The 23,659-nt window shown below is 49.2% G+C and overlaps 1 protein-coding gene across 17 annotated transcripts in view; it reads right to left on the reverse strand.

Moving 5' to 3' along the window:
* Positions 1–23,659, reverse strand: part of PARD3 (par-3 family cell polarity regulator) — a 465,250-nt gene that overhangs the window by 266,826 nt on the left and 174,765 nt on the right. For 15 of the 17 annotated variants that reach the window (XM_040992586.1, XM_040992578.1, XM_040992574.1 and 12 more), the window contains exons 4-5: positions 16,196–16,374; positions 2,059–2,190 (exon numbers count right to left, since the gene is read on the reverse strand). In XM_040992586.1, coding sequence (XP_040848520.1) covers positions 2,059–2,190; positions 16,196–16,374 — 311 coding nt within the window. The remainder of the gene's footprint in view (positions 1–2,058; positions 2,191–16,195; positions 16,375–23,659) is intronic. The other 2 variants (XM_040992587.1, XM_040992588.1) reach the window with 1 other exon arrangement.

The raw sequence follows: 23,659 nt of genomic DNA on the forward strand, positions 1-23,659 counted from the left end.
CTGCCACACACGGACCTTCAGCAAAAGAAACATCAGGCAGAAAATGTGGGTTTCTGCTCCGATCGCTCAAGCTGTGTCTCCCAGTAAATTGAATGGATGGATGGAGGGATGGATGGACAGAGGGCACTGTCACTGATTCTGCAACTGAAACATCAAGGCCCGACCTGGAGATAGAATTCCTTCCAGCATGTTCTTTAAGGGCCCATCCCACCTGCAATTCCCTCGACATTCTCTGCCAATTAGGGAACTTTGTTGAAACGGGAAGAACCCTAAAAACACAGGTATGTCTCTTAAAGGTCAGGCCACCGCTCTGCCGCACAGAGCTCAGGCGGCAGTCGGAGTGTTCCCGGCACCTCACCGCCACTTCTGCTAATTGGGTAGAGGTCTGCTCACCAGGAAATGGCAAAGAAAAAGTAGCAGGCTCCCAATTAGCTTCTCTCTCTCCCTTTCGGTCCCTCTACTCACCGCAGTCAAGTCCCTGCCTCCTCTTTCTGCACACTTTATTAGCTGCAGTCAAGTGCGGGGACCCAAGAACAAAGCCACCTTACAGTCTCGTACCTGCCAGTATTAAATGACAGTCTGCGGAGAGGCTGAAAGGAAACGAGTCTGGGAGCAGAGGAATTCCGACCTCAGAAAACACAGTCAAATATCCATGTGGTGGAACTTAGGGCTACTTGGGGTTCTTGGGTCTCCGATAAGTCATCAGAAACCTTCTTGCTACAACATGACACCAAGAGGCTCTGGGTTTTAAACCCACCTGTCTACTTCCAAGACATCCCAAGACAAAATGGACTTCAGAACCACCCCACCGCTCCCCACCACCACCACCGCCCACCCACTTCCCCCCGCCCTGCCCCCATACAGATCCAACCCTCTACCCCATGAAATGACTGAGTGGACAAACTTGTCACCAAAAAGACGATTCTTTCTGGAATCACCCCATGACCTCATGTGGTTCTGGTTCAGATGCCTACGAGATTTATCACCCAGCTTTTGATGGCAAAAGTAAAGCACATGACTGCTCCGACCCACAGGCCCCACTCCCTGCCAGGACACACCCCCATCCCACTCCTCCTGCTGCTCCCCACCCCCGCCACCCCGAGTGAGAGCTGCTGAGAGACAAGCACACCAGGAGATGCCGTGACAAAAACAAACCCACTGCAGGTACAGACAGATCTAGGACTCTGTTCATATGTCCAGGTCAGGTGGCACCTATCCTATCTTGGCCAGTGTTGTGGCACAGCACATTATGCCACCTCCAACAACATGAGCATCCCATATGGGCGCAGGTTCCGCAACCTCAGACCCTTTCAGCTACTGTGTCTGGAAGAACAGAGGCACTCTGGCAGTCCCCCAGGCCTCACTCATGGCCCACTCATGGCCCACTCATGGCCTCACTCATGGCTCACTCATGGCTCACTCATGGCTCACTCATGGCCTCACTCACGGTCTCACTCACGGCCCACTCATGGCCTCACTCACGGCCTCACTCACGGCCTCACTCATGGCTCACTCATGGCTCACTCATGGCCCACTCATGGCCTCACTCACGGCCTCACTCACAGCCTCACTCACAGCCTCACTCATGGCCTCACTCACGGCCTCACTCACGGCCTCACTCACGGCCTCACTCACGGCCTCACTCACGGCCTCACTCACAGCCTCACTCACGGCCTCACTCACGGCCTCACTCACGTCCTCACTCACGGCCCACTAATGGCCTCACTCATGGCCTCACTCACGACCTCACTCATGGCCCACTCATGGCCTCACTCACGACCTCACTCACGACCTCACTCATGGCCTCACTCATGGCCTCACTCATGGCCCACTCATGGCCTCACTCATGGCCTCACTCATGGCCTCTCTCACAGCCTCAGCAACACCAGCCCTAATGTGATGTCCTGCGGTGACACATATCAGATGTCCACAGCAAATGCATGCTTTCACATCTACCAGATGAACGCTGAGGTGGAGCCTGGCAGGTGTGCAGCCCTCCTCATGATGGAAGCAATCCCTGTGGGGGTGAAGCCCAGGTGGACCGTTTCATCAGCTTACCTGCTCCTGCTTCTCCAACCACTTATCTACCATGGGGTGGCTGGCGCTCAAGGATGACCGTGCATTGTCCCTCTGGAACTGATGAGACCAGCTACTGGTGTCCCTGGGCAGGCTTCTGTAGTTTTCATCTTTCTATTCAAGAAGAAACAAAGAAGAGATGGCTCATAAAAAGAAATCTTGCAAATCAGCTTTGGTTTTCAAAGGCAGCGGTTTTAAGATACTGTTGCAAAAGCACAAAGTCAGTTGACTGGGGACCCTCCATCCACCCAAGACTTCAGAAATGCAATCAGGTGCAAGTCTACTGCCTGTGGCAGGTGGGGTGGGCCATGCATGCACACCTACCCCCCAGGCTGAACGCTGCACCCGCGATGGAGTACAAGTTGCACGTACACCATAAAAGCAAGACATATTTCCAAACAGGATTTCAATTTATTTTCAGTGCCATAATCACGCTGTGAGATACCGCCTATAATTCACCAAAAATGCTGAAAATACACAATGATCAAGGCCTACCGGATGCTTCTTTCACAAGAGTAACAATAATTGGTAACAGCAACGAAGACATCACAAGGCACATCCACATCCCACAGCAGAATACCTGGGCTCGTGTTCTGGCTCCACACCCCATCCAGCTTCCTGCTAACGTACACCTCAGCAGCCAGCTGATGGCTCAGGTACACAAGTCCCAGGTCCCTGCCAGCCACATGGGAGAGCCTGATGGAGCTCCAGGTTCCTGGCTTCGACCCAACTCATCTCTGACCATCGCAGGCATTCAGCAGTTAATCACATGGCAGAATTCTTTTTTTTTTCTATTTTTCTCTCTGCCTTTCAAACCAATAATTCAAGATTTTAAAATTAATGACTAACTTATAACAACTTTCTTTGGCTTTTGAGCTGTCAAGCTAAGAATAAAATGTGAAAGTCACGAGCAGGAGAGGAAGGCAGAGTCTTCAGGCACTGAAATCTCCCCCATAAGATCAAGCAAAAATCTTCTCCTCAGAGCCAGTGCTATGGTGCAGCAAGTTAAGGCACTGCCTGCAGGGCAGGCATCTCCTACAGGCTCCAGATCAAGTCCCAGCTGCTCCACCCCAGCTCTCGCTAATGGCCAGGGAAAGCAGTGAAGGCTGCTTGGGTCCCTGCCCTCATGTGGGAAACCTGGAAGAAGTTCCTGGTCTTTGTAGGCAACTGTGGAGCAAAGAAGCAGAAGAAAGCCTACTTTCTCGGTCTTCTTAACCCCTCGCTCTGAAATCTCTCAAAGAAATAAATCTTAAGAAAAAAATCCTTACCATCGAATGACAATGACAATCCTTACCATGACATCAGTTACCATGGTCAATACCCAAATCGTCATCTTCTAGGTGCAGGCTATAAATGGCTATAAATATTACAGATGCACGACAGACGAATGCATTACACCCTAACTGCATGGGCACTAAATATAGGCTGAATATCCCTTCTTCCAAAATGCTTGAGAACAGATGTAGTTTAGATTTCCGACTTGGGAAATTTTAGAATATGTACACGCAGAGAATGAAGTGTATTAGGAATGGGATGCTAATTTAAATATCAAATCACTTCTATTTCATCCACAAAGGGTCTTTAATAAATGCAGAAATGTGCATTATCAGCAATTCTTTTAAAATTATTTTGTCCCAAATAAGCTTATCTTTAAGCCTCATTTTTACAAAAATTTTAAAAGTACCCATGTTCACAACATACACGGAGCCTGAAGGTGAGAGCGCGAGGGAAAGGTTGTGGGGCGGGGGAGCGAGCAAGAGAACCAGCACGCAAGAGAATGTGAGAGTGTTTCTATCATTGACTTCCTGATAACAGTCATCTGGGCCAGGCCAAGGCAGGGCTCAGAAGCTCCCTCTGGATCTCCCACGTGAGTAAAGGGCCCCAGGCACTTGAACCATCTTCCACTGCTTTCCCAGGCACAACAAAAAGAAACCAGGTAGGAAGCAGAGCAGGTGAGAATAGAACCAGTGCCCATCAGGGACACACAGTGCTTTAACTGGCTGCAGTAAAACGCCAGCCCTCACAGGGCAGCTCCTTCTACTATTTTGAGGGCAGTTCCACTTTGACTACAACCTGTCACATGAGGGACTATGTGGAATTTTTCCACTTATTGTACCAAAATTCTCATGCACGAACGAAACTTTTTTTTTTCAATTTCGTTTTTTATTTCAGGTTTCAGATAATCAGGTTAAGGATGCACAATCCATCCAAACACAGAAACAAAAAAATGTGCAGTTCAGTCACTTTGCCTGGTGCAGCCCTGTCTTCCTTCATAACAATAACACTGAAAAAGAACTGACACTCCTGGATCTCTATCAAGAGGCTCAATGATACAAAAGGCAAAACACACACACCACACACACGCTCTGAGCTACTTACAAATACACACTCAGCCATGGCCCTTTGTATGCTTTTACATAAAGCACTCAATGGAACAGAATAAAATCATCTCTAAAAACAGCAAAAGAAAACCTTCCTACCAGAAAAACTTGATCCATTTCTGGTCTCTGCAGCTCGAGTAGCTGCAGTGGAGGGAATCACCAACTCCAACAGAACACAAATGGGTCACAGCCAAATGTCACAATTGTCTAGGCAACAGGACCTAGGGGTTGGCCTGCTAAAGTGAACTAGGAAGGGGAGGGAAAGAAAAGAGAGGGGAGCGAGAGAGAAGCGGGGAGATGGGGGAGAGGAGATAAGGAGAAGGAGGGAGGAGAGAAGGAGGGATGGAGGGGAGGGAAGAGCAAGGCGTGTGGGCAGGGAATGAAATGTCAGGTCTCACTGGGGGACACCTCACCTGAAAACTTGCATCTGCGACCAAGGGAGACACCCCTTTGTCGGTACACAGACAATCGCGCTATGGAGAGCCTCGAGAGGTCACTGGGCAAGGAGTGTAAGGCTCACCCTGGAGGCCTTGGCAAAGCCCAGTGCAATGAAGCCATGTGCGTGACCCTCGGTGCCACAGGCATGACAATGGTACCAACTCCGCACTGAGCAATGGTCACTGTGCACAGCACCCTGAAAATCTCCCCTGCCGTGCCAGCTGGGGAGGGCAGGCCGGACCGCTTGGTTGCAACATCAGGGTTATGTACTCCTCCTGACATCATTTGCAGAAGGCGAAGATCACATCGTGGGAAAAGTCCACGGGGAACTGGGCACTTGCAGAAGGAAAAAACACCATTCCCAATTCAGGACGTGTCATCTCCCATCCAGAGCTGCTCTGTGGCCCTTGGCTGAGGGTCCCTGGCTGGCTCTGGTCTCATCCTCCTCATCCATGTCCTCCGTACAAGGTGCTGAGCCAGCACAACCAACATACAAATACAGACCATGTATAGTTCCCTACCCCCACAACACTCACTCACTAACTCACTCACCTGGAGCCCTTCCAAACCTGCAACTCCTGCAAAAAAACCCAGCCATCTTCCATGCCCAGATGTCACTTGACCCTGGCAACCTCCCTGCTGGCAGCAGAACTCCTCCTCTCCTGAGTTTGCGATGGGTGGGCTCAAATTTCCCTTTGGTGGTGCCTCTAACTTATAGTTAACTTTTGAAATTGTGCTTTCCATGATCACATGGCAGAAAGTCACCACTCGCCTTCAAACCCAAACTCGGCAAGGTGGCCATACTGATGGCCTGGCTTCACTTTAATTACTGTGTGTTTGTTTTCTTCCTTTTTGTCTGCGATCTGGCATGTCATCAGAACCCTGGAGATCCAAACAAACCCATTGCTAGGTTGTTTCTACTGTGTGTTTCTTCAATGTGCTTTATTTTGGGGGGACGGTGTTCAGTTCACAGCTGTAGTTACCACTCTTGTATCAGATGTCAAAACACCTAGGTTCAAGTCCCGGCTCCAGCTGCTGATGAATGCACAGCCCGAGAGGCTGCAGGTGACGGTTGAGGTGCTGGGGCTGTTCCCATCACTCAAGTGACACCCCTGGATTAAGTTTCTTTGCCTGGCCCAGCTCTGGCTATTGTACGCATTTAAGAAATGAACCAGCAGATGAAATATCTCTGTCTTCCTTCCAGATAAAAGCAAAACCAGGCATATACATCAAACACATATTTTGTCTGAAAAGTAACAGCTGCATCTTGCAGTGTCTGATGAAACATGTGTACTGAAGTCGTGTGCCCACTGCACTGAGTGCCACACCCACAGCCTGCACCGGGCCAGGGCTGTGGCTGCTGAGTTTACTCCATGTGCACGTCAGACATGGTGTGTAACCTCCAGGTAAGTCAGCTCTGACATGCCCCTCACAGACAGGGCATCATGGGACAATCACACCACAACTAACAGGACATGACCAAAAGCTCAGTCCTCTGGCACTTGGCCTAAAACATGCTGTGACTTTGTGCCAAATCCAGACTTATGTCACATGGCTGGCAGTAACACGCCATCTCCTCCACATTCCCCCTTAGCCTGGAGCTGGGATCAGGTTGCATGTCTTGGCTGAAGGCACATGACACACCTCCCGTGGACATGGCCTCCCTCTGACACGCATCTACCACACTGCACTGTGGGCTCAGACATGCCTCTGGGTATAAATGATCTCAATGCAATGTGCTTCTCTGTCTCTGAGAAAAATCCACACCCGTTTACAAGGGAAAACACTACTAGAAAACCAGTCAAAACTGCTAAGATTTATTTTCAAAACCTCCATTTGATGACTGAAGAGAAGCCCCTTGGTCAAGTATTATCCTCACGTCTACCTACACTTGCAACAAGTGGGAGCAGCTTTGAAGAACCCAACCGCCCACCTGCATCATTCGTATCAACTGGGGCTTCCAGTCTTCACACTGCCACATGCCAAAGTCAGGGAAATCTCTCTCTGCAGACTTAAATACTACCAGTGGTACGAAGATGTAAAAACCGTAATGACTATTGCACTTGAAAAGGAAGGAAAAGCATTTCTGAAATCAGTATTTTATGTAAAAAAAAAAAAAGCCATTAAGAACAGCCATTCCCTTCTCTTTTTATTTTATTATTATTATGTTTTTAGTATATCTCAAAGCAGAGGAAAAAGAAAAAGAGAGAGAGAAAGAGAGAGAACTTTCATTTAGTGCTTCACTCCCTAAGTGGCGTCAACCACCAGAGCTGAACAGGCTGAAGCCAAGAGCCCTGAAATCCATCCAGGTTTCCCACCTGGGTGCTGGGTCCTAACACTTGGGCCATCTTCCAGTGCTTTCACAGGTGTATCCGCAGGAGCTGGATCATAAGTAGCTTAGCCAGGACACAAATGAACATCCATATATGGGATGCTAGTAGTACAGGAGGTGGCTTTACTGGCTATGCCATAATATCACCCAGTTATCTCTCTGCTGATGATACACATGTGCACATGTGTGCGTGTACACACACACCACCACCACCACCCCCAAAATGGTTCTGCTCCAAACTGCTGCACACGACACTCTGTCTCCCACCCAAACAAAGCAGAGGCACCTGCCACGGTCCAGCTTTACTTCTTCTCTGAAGGGCCTCCCCACCATCAGATGTTGAAGTGCCAGCTGGGGTCCTGGCAAAGAAGGTAAATCTCTTCCAGGGTAAGGGAAGCAAACAAACTGTCAGCCACAAATGTTCCTAAGCCAGGTACAATCTGATCAAAGGTGACGAGGCCCAGCATGAGACACAAGGCTGCTGCTGACACCCTCCGAAGTGGCAGCTGAAGGTACCATCTCCAGGAAGCAGGTCCCCAATGGATGTCAGAGCTTGCAGCAGCTCACACCCACATGTCACAGGCAGCAGGGCTACTGAAAGGACAGTAATAGGAGTGACAAAGCTTTTGGGATCAGCCTTGGAAACCCAATTTTGTTTCAATCAGACTCCAGAAGTAACCAACTCCCTTAGCTAAAGAAGAAAATGAAAACAATGTTCTCAAACACAAAACACTCCAATTAATTTCACTTCCGCACCTTCCACGCATCTCACTTGCATCTCACGCCTTCTCCTCCTGGGAGATGCTAACATTTTTAATTCACAGTAATTCATTTCATCCCTGCAAATGGGGTTAAAAAACATGTTCAATATCTTCTTCATTGAAGTAATTTCAGAGTATCTAACTGGACAGTCACCACAGCTACAGAAATGGGGACACATACACAAAAACAAACACATGCAGCTTGCTTAACCATCAGTAGCCACAGCAAATCTGTGGAAAAGCAAATCTACAGAAAGGAGGAAAGAAGGAGAGACAGAGAGAAAGACCTTCCATCCACTGGTTCACTCCCCAAGTGGCCAGATCGGTCAGACGTGAACTGATCCAAATCTGGAGCCAGGAACTACATACTTCCGGGTCTCTCACACAGGCGCAGGGTCCTCAGGCTTTGGGCTGTTCTCCACTGCTTTCCCAGGCCACAGGCAGGGAGCTGGATGGGAAGCAGGTCACACCCAGGTCATGGATTGACACCCATAGGGGATGTCATCACTCGCAGGGTGTCAACAAAATAAATCACTGCAACGGTCCAATGAGAGTCATAATACTTGCTAGCATTTCAGACTGGAAGCGTCCACTCACAACGTTGTGGGGCCTCAGAAAACTTCTTATTTTGGAATATATCTTAAAAAAAAATAGAAACTTTTATTTATTTCATTACATGTTAGAGAGATAAAGACAGAAGACAACAGAGAGAGAGAGAGATCTATGTGCTAGTTCATTCCCCGAATGGATGCAATGGCCAGGGTTGTACTGATCTGAAGCCACAAGGCTCCTCCAGGTCTCCCATGTGGGTGCAAGGACTCAAGCACTTGGGCCATCCTCTGCCGCTCTCCCAGGTACATAGGAGGGAGCTGGACTGAAAGTGGATGGCCCAAGTCCTTGGGACCCTGTACATACGATGGGAGACCAGGAAGAAGCTGCTGGCTCCTGGATTTAGATTGGCTGGGCTCCAGCCATTAGCAGCCACTTGGGGAGTGAACCAGCAGATAAAGTATCTTTTTCTCTCTCTCCTTCACTCTGTAAATCTTCATTAGAAACAAAATAAATAAATCTATCAAAAATAAACCACCACCACACTGACATCATTCAATACTCATCTGCAAATGTAAAAGTGAATCCATCCTTGTCACATTTTCCTCCCTTTGATGGAAGAATCAACTGACCAGATGGATTAACAGAACAACTGAATAATTTCTGGGAGGAAAAAAAAAATCACTGTCCAACTCAGATTTGCCTTTCACCTCGACATTTCCCATTAACTATGAAATCACCTCTCACAGCAAACCACCAGAGAGAGGCAGCGTCAGACAAACACAAAATTTTGTTCCTACCAACTCTGGTCTTACTCTGCACTCTCCTACCGTGAACCCTGTGACAGCCACGTCTCTTAACAACTGGACGGGAAGCATTTGCCATGAGGAAACTGGTGACACACACTCCGACGGACGAATCAGACTCTCCTCACCCAGGCTCATCAATGGTAGAAAAGCAGGGCCTCCGATGAGAATATTAACACTCCAGGAAACTAGTCTTGCTCCACAAACTCTGACAGAACACTACAATGTTGCAGAAAGAGACACTGGGGGAACCTTTTGAGTAGTATCTATGGAGTAAAAGCATCTGTGCACTCGGGGAAGTGGAATATTTGTTAAGAACAGAGAATTTGGAGCCAGCACAGTGGTATAGCAGGTCTAAAGCACATTCCATATGGGAGCTAGTTTGTGCCCTGGTTGCTCCACTATAGATTAAACCAGTTTGTGTTCCAGCTGTTCCATATCAGATCCCTGCAAATGGTCTGGGGGAGCCAGTGGAAGATGGCCCTAGTGCTTGGACCCCTGCACCCATGAGGCAAGACCGAGGAGAAGCTCCTAGCTTGTGGCTTCAGCCTAGCTTAGTCCTGATCACTGTGCCCATAAAAGGAGTGAACCAGAAGATTGAAGCCGTCTCTTTCTCTCTCCCTCTGTCTTCCCCATTCTCCCTCTCTCTCCCTCCCTCCCTCCCTCTCCCCCTGCCTTTCAGGCACACAAAATAAATCCTTACATTAGAAAAAAAAAAGGCACAGAATTTGAAGATAGGCAGTTATGTTCATGCTACAACTCTGGGATTTATACACTAACTCAATAAACAGCAAGGTAAGTTATTGAAACTTCCAGGCTCCACATGCAAAGGCACATGGGCTGGTATTACACAGACCTAAACCTGAGAAGGTAATGACATCTATTAATTTGAAAGACAGAATTAGAAAGAGAGAAAGACAGATAGGTCCTTTAATCCTTCCACATCCAAATGGCTGGAACAGCTGGAGCTGGGGCAGGCAGATGCCAGTATCTTCATCGGGGCCTCCCACTACAGCAGCAGAGACCCACATACTTGGAACATCCTCCACTGTTTGCCCAGGTGCAGGCAGCGCGGTCAGAAGTGGAACTGCCAGGACTGGATTGGTACGTATGTGGAAGATGACACTGCAGGTGGCAGCAATGCCAGCCCCGAGAGGATGGTTAAATGAGGTATGACATATATCACAGTTAATAACACACAGCACCGACTAAGACAGCTTGGGTCTGATGACATGGAAATATTGAAAACTCAGAACACATTTAATGCAAAGCCACAACACACAGACAGAAGCCAATTCAATCCCAGCATATGCAAATCCTGACTGGGCCGCATTCTTCCCAAGGTAGTCAGGATGGCAGGCAAGAGGAAGAATCCACAGTAAAACCATGGACAGGCAAGGCCAGATGCTGGGTGCCCCATGGACAGGCAAGGCCAGATGCTGGGTGCCCTATAGACAGGCAAGGCCAGATGCTGGGTGCCCCATGGACAGGCAAGGCCAGATGCTGGGTGCCCCATGGACAGGCAAGGCCAGATGCTGGGTGCCCCATGGACAGGCAAGGTCAGATGCTGGGTGCCCCATGGACAGGCAAGGCCAAATGCTGGGTACCACATGGACAGGCAAGGTCAGATGCTGGGTGCCCCATGGACAGGCAAGGTCAGATGCTGGGTGCCTCATGGACAGGTAAGGCCAGATGCTGGGTGCCCCACTGCCAAGGAGCCCTCTGACCCTTCCCAGAGCCTGAGGGACTGCACTGACCTTTGTTACTGAGAGATGGTAACAAATCCATGACAGAAACCAACGTGCAGGCCAGGTGTGCCCTGGGCTGTTTATGTCACTGGTATTGCAGAAATGGCCTCACTCAGTCCCAGAACCAACCACCTGATGGTTTCCGCGTCCTCCTTGCGTCTGCCAGGGCTTTCTACATCTTTTCCTCCTCCAGAGCTTATGCAAAGCAATCACCACCACTTCCCAGCAACATCCCATCTTCTCACTGAAGTAATCTCACTTCGGGGATCTTTTCTCTAACACTCAGAGACATCAACATTAATGGATATATTAAGGACAGTCTCTGAAGGCCACATCCAAAGGTTACATTTAAGAGCAAACAAAACGGGCTAAGATACAAATGTCAAACGACAGAGAAATCACCCCATACAGTTAACCAACACTAGCTCCAAGAAAATCAGCACACAAATGCAATATCACCGAGTGGGAGGGTGGAGTGGAGTGCTAAGCAGGAATCCAGAAAAACCATCTGATGAAACAGAACCAGCATCAGTACCAAGGACAGTGGTGCTGAGCAGATGTCCCGAGGTTAAAGTACCACAACCTCAAACCTACTTGCTGTTCCATTCCCGCAGGATCTGGCTCCTGCTGCAGAGTTTCCCCAACACGCCATTGATGCAAACAGCAAGCACTGAAATTACCAGGAGACACAGTGTTTCAAGATCCTTCAGACATACCCTAAGAGACGTTTGTAACAACAATTTTCTAAATTTGGAAGATCTCTCATTGCCAAGAGAAAGCTAAATGAGACAACGGAGACCCCATCTCTCCCAGAAACATACAAGAGCCCTGGGTACTGGAAAGATACCAAACCCAAGCTGAGAAACCAAACCAGCAACAAGCCCAGGGGGTAAGCAGGGAGTCCAAGGTCCCCCTAACTGAATCGAATGTAAAAATAAGAAAGGCTAAGGATGCCAACACAGTTTTCCCATGATCTCCTTCTTCCTGTTCCCTCAGCAGGATCAGCATACATCCACCTGTGCGGGCTGGGGAGTTGGGAGAGAGAGGCAGGCAGAGGAAGGCAATCTGGGAGTGCCCAGACCAGCTGTTCATGGCAGTGATGGTTGAGGAGGGTGCTGCCGGATGACATGTGTACAGGAAGCCTATGCTTGGGCCTGGGATAAAAGCCCAGTGGCTAAATCCTCGCCTTGCATGTGCCAGGGTACCATACAGGTACAAGTTCATGTCCTGGCTGCTCCACTTCCCATCCAGCTCCCTGCTTGCGGTCTGGGAAAGTAGGAAAGGATGGTCCAAAGCCTCGGGACCCTGCCTCCATGCGGAAGACCAGCAAAAAGCTCTGAGTTCCTGGCTCCTGAACAGCTCAGCTCTAGCTGTTGCAATCACTTGGAGAATGAACCAATGGACAAAAGATCTTTCTCTCTCTGTCTCCTCTCTGTGTATCTGCCTTTTCAATGAAAATAACTTTAAAAAAAAAAAAAAAAGGAAGGAAGCAAGCCAGCCAGCCAGCCAGCCAGCCAGCCAGCTAGCCTACCCTTGACAGGATGTGAACAACAGAAACGTGGAAAGCAACCACAGAGAACATCCAGGAAAGCTGAGACTGCCCTAGCCATCACCACTTCTCCAATGACAAATAAAGAAAACTGAGAAGCCCACAGACCCCTGGCCAGCATGGCCTCACCAATAGCTGTCCATCCACACGGCCCTAAAACCCCGTCGGCTAGGGAGGGGTGGTCGGGATTCCAGCCAGGGAAGACCCCAGCTCTTGCTGAGAGTTTTCAAAGCAGGGGGTGGAGGCGGAGATGAGGAGGAGCCCCAGCCCAGGAGTGAAGTGTATCAGAATGCAACATGCCTGCTGGGAGTGCCAGAGTTAGCATTATTCCAGGACATGCCGGAAAGCCACAAAGCATTGTGCTATACCATGAGCTTCACAGCAACCCTAAGAAATCACTGAGTCAGAAAAACATGACACTGAATTCACTTCTTCTCAAGACTTTAACACAGGAAACCTCAGCCACCTGACGGTGGTAAGAATTTATACCATCTTAAAAGGACGCAGCTTAGGTCTGGTGCACCAAGTGGAAAAGTAAACCTCATGCCTTGCGCCTCATCAGGTCTGCTTCCTTTGCACTGCCCGCTGCACACAGGGAACACTGGAAGCCTTGTGATAACTGGAAATAAGGTCACATTTAATCAACCACAAACATATAAAAAACTCAGGCTAACACGCCAACAGCACACTCTTCAGGAAAACATCCGAATAAGATACTTGAAAAGCCAAAGAAAACGTGTAGGACCAATTCGTTACACATTAAGCTGCATGTTGCAAATATGCTTCATTTCATCCAGACACGGCTGAGCATGGGGTTCAACGCCTCTGTGTAGTAACATACAGGCAGCCAGCTACCTGTAACACTACACTGCGCAGGGGAGAAGCCTGCTGAATATGCAACACTTTTCCAAAACGGTATTATAGCTAAGGATGTCTTAGAACATTTAGAAAGTGAAAAACATGAAAATAACCTGAAAGTGCTTCAAGAAGTGGAGAGAAAAATGTGCACTATGAAAAAATTCTGTATAGATGTCAAACATTTTTCAAAGCAAAATAAACTTAATGTTAATTTTTTTTTTAACCTGAAAGATTTACAAAAAGAGAGGAGGGAGAGACAGATTTTTTTTTTCCCGTCTGCAGGCTCACTCTTCAGATGATAGCCAGTACAACAGGACTGGGCCAGGCCACAGCCACAACATAACATTCAGGTCTCCCACCGGGGTGGCAGGTCTCCTCCAGGAGTGGCAGGGCCCAAAACCTTGCCTCAGGCCTCTTGCAGGGAACTGGATTAGAAGTGGAGCACACTGAGCCTGGCGCGATAGCGTAGTAGTTAAAGTCCTTGCCTGCACACACCAAGATACCATATGGGTGCCAGTTCTAATCCCGGCAGCCCCACTTCCCATCCAGCTCCCTGCCTGTGGCCTGGTTAAAGCAGTCGAGGACGGCCCAAAGCCTTGGGACCCTGCACCCGTTTGGGAGACCTAGAAGGGCTCCTGGCTTCAGATTGGCTCAGCTCCAGCTGGAGCAGACAGACATACATTGGTGCACCTATGGGATGTTGGTGTCACAGGAGGAAGATTTTTCTGCTACAATGCAACACTGACCCTGAACTTAACAAGTAACAGCGCCTTTTCCAGCCCTTGTGTAGCAGTCCACTAGTGGCAGAATGCTAAACTGTAGGAGATACAACAACAGAGTATTTCTGCATTCCTTCAAAACACTGTCTTAACACGATTCACAGCAGGGGGAATATCCCTTGTGATACGGGGAAGATGTGCAAACAACCATGATGCAAACCTGAAGACACAGCAGGACTCCAATTCCGTGTGTGTGTGTGTGAGAGAGAGAGAGAGAGAGAGAGAGAGAGAGAGAGAGAGAGAAAGGAGAGAGAGAGAGCCGGCGCACAGTATTGCTGGCTCTTGGTTGCAGGGATGGAAAGTTGACGGCTTCATGTGGATCTATGCTACCAGTGGGCAGGGGTCACTACATCTCTCCTGGAGCCCTCTGTCCTCTGCTGTTCTCAGGAATACAGTCCCCGCCTTTGCTTCCTGGATGCCCGGCCACCTCTCTGTTGCATTCCACCCTTTCTAGTTCCAAGGTGGGAGCCTTGCCTGGGTGTGAGACACAGGCCCTTCTCCTGGGCTGTTAGCTGGCAGGAAGAGGCAGAGAAGCCAATTCTAGGATTTGCATGGTGGGGACAATTAATGCCTGTTTTCTCCTTTATTTTAGAATCAGGATCTGGTTGTTGGCAATGAACCTGCCTGACTCACATACCCAAGATGCTGGATGTACAAAGAGAAAAGCAATCCCCCTGAGGACTCTGGTGCAGTGGACAAGCTTACTGAGATGAATCTACCTCAGGAGCCAACCTCTATGAACATCTACACCCACATGGTCCATGACAGCGAATGTCACGAGACCTTCCCATAGCCTGCATCTGTCCACTGCATGACAAAGTCCTCTGAAATTCCGAGCTGATCCAACTTGAGGTGCCCTCCAGGCTCTTTGTGGACTCCCTCTTAACGGAACACTTTAGGGCAGTGGATGTGACATTAAATCCCTAGCCCAAGAAGGGACACATTAAAATGTCCTTCACTTCTTCCTAGATCTTCCTAGATTATCCTCTGCTTAACTTGGCAGATCTCAAGTACATCTGTCTGCTTGAATGATACAAGGGAGAGTTTTTTCCAATGCAGAACAAGGCTCGATTTAGATGTAAACAATAAATCAGACAAATATCAAGACATACCCATGCTGATGGTAACACACATGGGTCTCCCAATACTTCATGATACTCCTTGCACACAAAACAATGTTTATTAATATCATGCCACAGATTAAGCCTCTGCACCATGAATTCAACCAAGAGCCAACACCACATGGAAATCACTGGGAAAGGGGCTGAAGCGGGTGACAAGGGTTCCAGGAACAACGGGCATTGGAAAGTATTAACGCCCATTTCTACAAAGACAACCCGAGCTAAAGTTAGGCAGATGGACCACATTAGGTCAAGGAAGAAAAATGGCATTAAACCCAGACAAGTACATTTACATTTCATCAGGAGACTCAGAGATGATGTTATCCAAGGGGCAGCTAGGATCAAGGACCAGGAAGTGTGAACCCTCGATACTGCCTTCAGGACCCCCAGCAAGTGAGCAGGGACACCTACTCGCCCCTGCAGGGACATACAAGCAACAAACAGATGGGTGCCTGGGAGATACAGCAGGAGAGAGGTTTCATAGCACACACACCTTCACGGTGAACGCTCAGAAGGCTGAGCGCACACAGAGCACAGCAAATGAAAGTGCAATTACTGAACAGGAGGGGCCTGAACCTGGTTGTGCAAGTGGCCCCTAGACAGGAAGCCATGGGGGCCCATGGCCTGCACCACCATTAAGATCATCATCATCTCCAAACCCCAGGAGGAAGTGAGGTAGATAGAACAAGCAGGTGTTGGAGCTTACATCCTTGATACAGGACAGGAGGGCAGAGGGGTAGAGCTGGCAGGTACAGGGCTCACGTCCCTGATACAGCAAAGGAGAGCGGGGCACTCACCTTCCTGTCGCAGGTGTTGGGGCCACTGGATGGGCTCTGCTTGAGGAAGCCAGCTGTGGTGGACCAGCGGGTGGGATTTTTCCTGGAGGGTTCCTCAGAGGAGAAGTGGTTGTCGCTGAATGAGGTGGAGAGGCCCACAAGGGCGGGGTCACTGCTCCGGCGCACGTGGAGAGGCATATCTGGCAGTAGAAAAGAAGCACGCGGTTTAGCACACAAGGCAGGAACCCCAAAACTGCAAGGCAGGATCAGTGAAGCTGGGTCCCAGGAACCTGAAAGCTCTCCTCAGTGGGTCAATAAGCCCTCACTGGGAATTTGCACTGCACAGGTTCCTTGGATGGACCACAGCCACAGCAGACATCCCATGAACAGACCACAGCCATAGTGGGGATCTCACGGACGGATGGACGGCCACGACAGGGATTCCCCCGGACAGACTAGGGCCATGGTAGGAATCCCACGCACAGACCAGGCCATCAGCGGAGATCATGGATGGACCATGGCAACAGTGGGGATTCCACAGACAGACCTCAGCCACGGCAGGGATCCCATGGACAGACCACGGCCACTGTCTCCCCAGCGCTGTAGAGTGACTTAACACAGATGCCAACCAACAAAACTACAACAGTATATTGCAAAGCTATTGGACAACAGAGTTGGAGGGTAAGTTAGTTTTGTTCCAAACAAGTCTTCCATCCGCACCTGGCTTTCTCTTGACATGTATGTCCTATGGAACTTTTGAAGAACACCTCCCCAACACCTCCTATGTACAGATTTGCAAATTTGGGGCACCACAAGAAATTTATTTTAATTCCATGTCCCAGAAACTTTAAAGAGTCTCTTACTATGTGGTGCTGTGGCACTGAGGCCAAGCTGCCACCTGCAGTGCCAGCATTGCATGTGAGTTCCAGCTGCTGCCTGTCCAGTCCAGCTCCCTGCTACTGGGCTGAGAAACAGCAGAGAACAGCCCAATGCTTGGATCTTGCATTCCATGTAGAGGAGACTTGGAAAAAGCTCCTAGCTCCTCCATCCTGGCTATGGCCTGGTCCAACTGCAACCAATGTAGCCATTTGGGGAGTGAGCCTGCCAATGCAAGCTCTTTCCTACTCCCTAACTTGCCTTTCAAACAAACAAACAAAAAAACACACTTTGAAAATGTGCTACTCAGTAATTTTCCAATAAGCTATTATCAGAAAAGCATGAAACAAAAGCACACATCTATTCACCTTTTGATGAAGAAAAATCTCAAATAGAAGTACAGGTTTTTCTGTCATGTAATCAAGTTAGACGAAAGACAGTATTTGAACCACTGCACTCACAAACCAGAGTCTGCATGCACACGCTCTGACAAAATCAATAACAAGCTCAGGCAAGCATTTGCATTGGCAGCACCAAAAACATCTGGGCAGACAGGAGCAAACAGGAAAGAGACAGAAATACCAAACTCAGATACAAGTTTGCAACATCTCTGAAGCAACATTCCCTTTATCAGTAACAAACAGAAAACACTCAAAAACTCAGATGACACAAAAGGTAAAAGAAATGAAATGTTGAGTCATGTTGTCTGAAAGTAGGATACAAAGAAATACATCCACAACAGCAAACCTGCCTAAACAGCAGTACCAGTGAAAAAGTGGAGCCTACACTGACTGTGCGGCATTAGTACTGATGGCAGTACTACGAGCTAGCAGAAACCTTACATGCAATCTCCACATGGCAGATACAGCTGTGGCTGGTGACTCCAGCATCCCATGTAGGCACGGCTTCACGTCCTAGCAGCTCCATGTGCCAACAGGCCGCTTGCTCACAGCCTGAGGATGGCTCAAGTGCTTGCGCTCCTGGTACCCACGTGGGAAACTTGGATGAAGCTCCTGGCTCCAGCATCTGGCCTGGCCTTCAGAGGCATCTGAACTGTCCCAATGGGTGAAAAACTTCGACATATGTAACTGCCTTTCAAATGAATAGAGTAAATATTAAAAAAAAAAAAAATCTGTATAGTGGGCCCAGTGTGATGGCTCAATGGCTAAAATCCTCACCTTGCACGCGTCAGGATCCCACATGAACACAGGTCATGTCCTGGCTGCTCCACTATCCATCCAGCTCCCTGCTTGTGGCCTGGGCCCAGGATCCCATATGAACACCAGTTCCTGTCCCAGCTGCTCCACTACCCATTCAGCTCCCTGCTTGCGGCCTGGAAAATCAGTAGACAATGGTCCAAATCCTTGGGAGCCTGCACCCATGTGGGAGACCCGGAGGAAGATCCTAGATCTTGGCTCCAGATCAGCGTAGCTCTGACCATTGCGGCCACTGGAGAGTGAACCAACGGAGGGAAGATCTTTTTCCCTGTATCTCCTTCTCTCTGTACAGCGGCAGCAGCCGAGTCAGTGGCTACCTGTGACACAACCATGCCGTACAGGAGCACCTAATTGAGTCTCAGCTATTTCACTTCTGAACCAGTTCCTTGCTAATGCGCTTGGGAAAAGTGGCAGCAGATGGCCCCAGTGCTTGGGCCCCTGCCACCTGCTGCTCACCACGTGGGAGCCTTGGATGGCATACCACACTCCTGGCTGGGGCCTCCTGATGACTTGTGGTTGCAGTCATTTGGGGAGTGAATCAATGGACAGATGATCTTTTCTTCTGTCACGTTCCCCTCCAAGTAAGTAAAAAAAAATCTGTGTTAAGATCACAGTACTCTTCCTACAAGGAAAGCTCTCCACCAAGAGGAGGAAAAAGTAATTCCCAGAGTCATTAAATGAAAAATATAATCACAAAGGTAACAACTTGGGGGAGGGGGGGGACAGAGAGAGAGCTCAATTATACTGGATAATTACAGACAATTATAATACTGTTAAAAAGGTCGTTAACCGTTCAGTTGTTACACAACTCTAAAGCACCTCATTGTGTGTGTGCATGGGCGTGTGTTTGCGCGCCTGCTTGTGGGGGGGATCGGGGGCCGGGGGAGGTGAAATGACACTACCAGCACACAGGAGAGACTGGTGCACTGGAGCACACAAAGGACCTAATCTTACCACGCATGTGCAAGTACACCCCAACCCGCAAAGAAACTCAGGTCTCACGTGATCCCCTCCACCCCCTAGCCCAGGTTGGCTTGCCACAAGCAAACAGCTTGCTCTCCTTGAGTCTGAAATGTCCCCGGGGGAAAACATCTCTCTCTCTCTCTCTCTCTCTCACACACACACACACACACACACACACACAGAGTTTCGATGAGATAAATAATTAGGACCATCATCTGACAAGCACACTGTGTTCATCTGTTAGTCGGAAACACATGAAAATAATGAGCATTTGCCTTGATGGATCTGCAGCTTGCATGTGGGGGAGGCAGGCATTTACATCACAGGGCAATACGGGGGCAGGCATGCGGCTGAGCCCAGAAGCCAACACGTGGGAACCCCACCTGCCGGGTCGGAGGGCTGGGTCAGTGCCACCAACCATCTCCATACCAGCTGATGCGATGCGCAATCTGGGAGGCAGCAGTGATGGCCTTTGATGTCCTATGGGAGACCTGGATTCGCTGCTGGACTCCAGGCACTTACCTGACCTAGCCGTGGCCTTTGGTGGCTTGGGGAAATGAACTAGCAAATGGGGAGATCTCTCTTGGTGTTGGTCTCTCTCTTACTCTGTCTCTTTCAAACGTGATTTTTTAAAAATAAAATGACAACATAAAGGACACACCCAAGGAAGTTTCCACTATGTACCCTTCCTCCAGGTCCTCCTTCTTTGTAGTAAAACTGATACACAGGTCCAGTGCTAGGGTAATAACACCACCTTCAATGGTTACACTCCACGTGGCTATGGGTTCAAGTCCGGGATGCTCCACTCCCATCCAGCTCCCTGCTAATGCACCTGCAAAAACAGCACAGGCGGACTCAAGTGTCTGGGTCCCTGCACCCACACGGGAGACCTGGAAGAAGTTCCTGTTTCCAGTCCAGCCCAATTCCAACCATGGTGGCCACTGAGGGAGTGAACCAGCAGATACATGATCTGTCTCTCCCTCTCAGTAATTCTCAAATGAATCTTCTTTTTTTAAAAAAAAAAATCACATTTCAATCTATTGACAACAACCAAAAAAGTCATGGTGTACCACGAGGGTCCCATTGCCACAACTGAGTAGAAACTTCCAAACCCGAAGTTTCACTAGGAAATTAGAGTTTTATCGTCAGTGACAAGCACAGCCAATGGTTTGTCTTGTTATAGACAAACACATCTCTCCGGAAATAAGTGACTCACATCCAAATAAACTAGTCTTTCAGGATCTTCCACAGAAAAACCCTGTTCCATGAGCAAATGTTTCCTGGGCATGCTGCTCTGACCACTCCAAACATGGACCTCACAGACACCACTGGGTGGCATTCTGCACAGTTAAGTGTGTCACGCCTGCTTCATGGATCATCACTCAAAAGCTTCAAAAAGATGGGTGAGCACTGGGAACAGTGGGTTCAGCCACCGCACCCGACCATCTGGGGGCGCTGGTGAGTCTTTCCTCAGCTTCTGACTCTGCTAAGACAGCAGCGAGGGTGGTTAAGTGGTCAGCTCCCCGCCAGCCACCTGGAAGACTCTGAATTCCAGAAAGGCAAAAAAACAGAGAAAATGCAGTCTTGTCTCAGCCTCCAGGAAACCCAAGGCTTCTCACCTGGGATCTGCTTCCTGTTCCTGGGGCCTACCGAGGTTCACAATAACCTGATGCAATCGGTCCTTCTACAGTAATTAGAAATAATGGGAGCTTCAGGTGGAAGGCATCATGGTCATTATTACTGCAATGCTTAGCCCTAATTTTAGGAAAATGGATGCATTTAAAAATGAGATGGCGGAACTTCCTAACCCTGTAATCATCTGATTTACTTAATATAGAGATGTTCAAAGTATATTGTCTAAAATATTAAAAAGAAAATTCAAAGACGGGGGCTCTTCAATAATTAAGCAGCTGGAGGAAACACCAAGGGACTGGAGCCATGTCGCTGAGCTGGGACGGTGAGGAGCGTTTGATGTGTAAGCCGGCTTTGAAGCGTGGATAAAACAGGCACAACCCCACATCTCCGGATCTGAAACGCTCCGCAGCACTAGCGCCCTGTAAATATTGATTTGTCTCTCCAGATACGGCACTACTTTTTTTTTTTAAAGCAAGCAGAAGTAACGGTTGATAGAATCATGAATTAGAGGGAAGCTAACAAGAAGGCAAGGCTTCTCATTCGCTCGCCTCCATGCTTGCTTCACATAATCACACAAGACAAAGGTATTTAACTCAGTGTTAGCATGTCCACATCACACAGCCAGCTTCAGCTCCAGCTCCTGATCCAGTTCCTGGTCATGCAGACCAGTGGAAGAGACAGACGTGGCTCAAGGACTGGATTCCAGCCACCCCATGGGAGACCCGGCTAGAGTTCCTGGCTCCAGGTTTCTAACTCCCCACCTTCACTCAGCACTGGCTTTGTCCCAGCAGTGGTTTATAGACAAGAGTGCTCTATTTATATTTCTCTGCCTCTGAAAGTTAAAATAAATAAAAATATTCAGCTATACATTTTCTACCTGAACCTAGGGTGTGCATATCCTTTGTCCATTGAATAGGAAAACTGCTGACCATATCTTTGGTGCCACCGTCCACTTCCTTCACAGTATCTCACCCTGGAGAAGGCCAGCCAGGCTGACCACATAGACCACAGGAACATAGTATTCAGGACCGCGAGATGCTCGTGGCATTTGTCAAAAATGTATGCAAGGGAAAAATAACCCCTAAGTGGGTTTCACAGCAAAAAGTTCTTCAAATTCATCTTGCATGCTTTTTACATGAACTCGTTTTTACCACGGACCTTTAAGAAACTGATTTAGTGGAAAATTAATTACAGAGAAAGAGAGCAACACAGAGAGATGTTCCATCTGCTGGTTCACTCTCCAAATGGCCTCCATGTCTGCAGCTGCTCTAACGGGGAGCCAAGATCTTCCTGTGGTTCTCCCATGTGGGTGCTGGGGCACAGGCACTTGAGCCAACTCCAGTGCTCTCCCAGGTTCAGTAGCAGGGAGCTGGGTTGGAAGAACAGCTGCCACCCACATGGACTGCCAGTATCCCAGGCAGCAGTACAAACGATTACACTGCACCAACCACACTTCTTGAGGCTGTGTCCCCAGCTATCTCACAGCACGCAGTCCTCCCTGGTCCCCACGCCCTGGAAGATGTCAGCCTTTGGCAGCACCAACGTGGGTTTCAGAAGGACTCCAGAACACTCAGACTGGAATTTGAACATGTGTTTGAAATGATCTTTTCATTACAACTGACAGAGAGCACGCATCCAACCACTTGCATCAGCCATGGGAACCCTCTGGGTCCCAGGAGCCAAAAATTCCACCCAGATCTTCCACCTAGTTGGCAGGGACCCAACTACCTGCAGCTTCCCAGGGCACACTTGAGCAGAAATCCAGGGCGAGGTGGCCAGCGCCAGGAATCCTAGCCAGGCACTCTGTTGTAGGATTTGAGCAACTTAACCCCTGGGCTAAACCCCTACCCCAGTGAGTTTCTGACATTATCATTCTGTGGGAAGATACAGACGGGCTTGTGCTGACCAGCAGGAGCAGAGACTGACGGAGGAGCCACAGCCACAGTTTTCCTGTCACCCACTTGCCTCACATTCCTCCCACGCCTTTTCTGGGAAGCTCCTGGCCTTGGCACCATGAGCTCATTTCCTAGGCACCTGCCGGGCATCATGCTGAGGTCTGAGCCCACTTCGCTGGCAGCAGCCAGCTTCCAGGACACCCACGAGAGCAAGACTCTCACCCAGTTGGAAGCGCAACGAGGGCACAGCAAACAGCGCCCTAAGGTTGTTCTGTCTTGGGTTCTGTCCAGGAGTGCTGAACAGCTGGAAAGGGACGAAGGAAGAGAATATGCAAGCAGAGCAGAGCCAGGATCTGAGAAGCACCGAGAGGAAACCCTGTGTGGCTGCTGTGAGCATCTGGAAGGCAGGAGCAGAAGGTGAGGGAGCATGGGAGTCCACCCTGCAGCAGGCCCCCGAGGCCCAGGGAGGCCAGAAGATGTGTCCTCAGGCACCCAGCAATGTTGCTCCAGTGACTTAGTGGGTGTGGGTGGGCAGGTCTGAAATGCTGCCTCTCCGTGGCCATTGACTGGGCTCTCCCATGATAACCACCACCAAGAGGGCAACCTATGCATAAAAATGACCAGGCTGCATTCTCGAAGGCTCAGGTGCAGGCCAGTGGTGGCTCTCTGCATTCTGCCCTGTGTGGCCCCCGGGAAAGCACAGCTTTGGAACCCCCATGAGAGGCCACTATGACTGAAGCCTGCCTCGGCCATCACCAGCCCTGAGCACAGACCCTCTGGGTGATGAACATCATGTCCGTGAACTTGGACATCTGCGAGCATGGCAATGAAGACAGCTGCCGTAAGGCCCATGTGCCCAGGCCCTGCTGCCCAACGCCCCACACTTAATTCTAACCCTA

The sequence above is a fragment of the Ochotona curzoniae genome, unplaced genomic scaffold, assembly GCF_017591425.1.
Source record: "Ochotona curzoniae isolate NIBS_2020 unplaced genomic scaffold, NIBS_Ocur_1.0 contig_78, whole genome shotgun sequence".
Lineage (NCBI taxonomy): Eukaryota > Metazoa > Chordata > Mammalia > Lagomorpha > Ochotonidae > Ochotona > Ochotona curzoniae.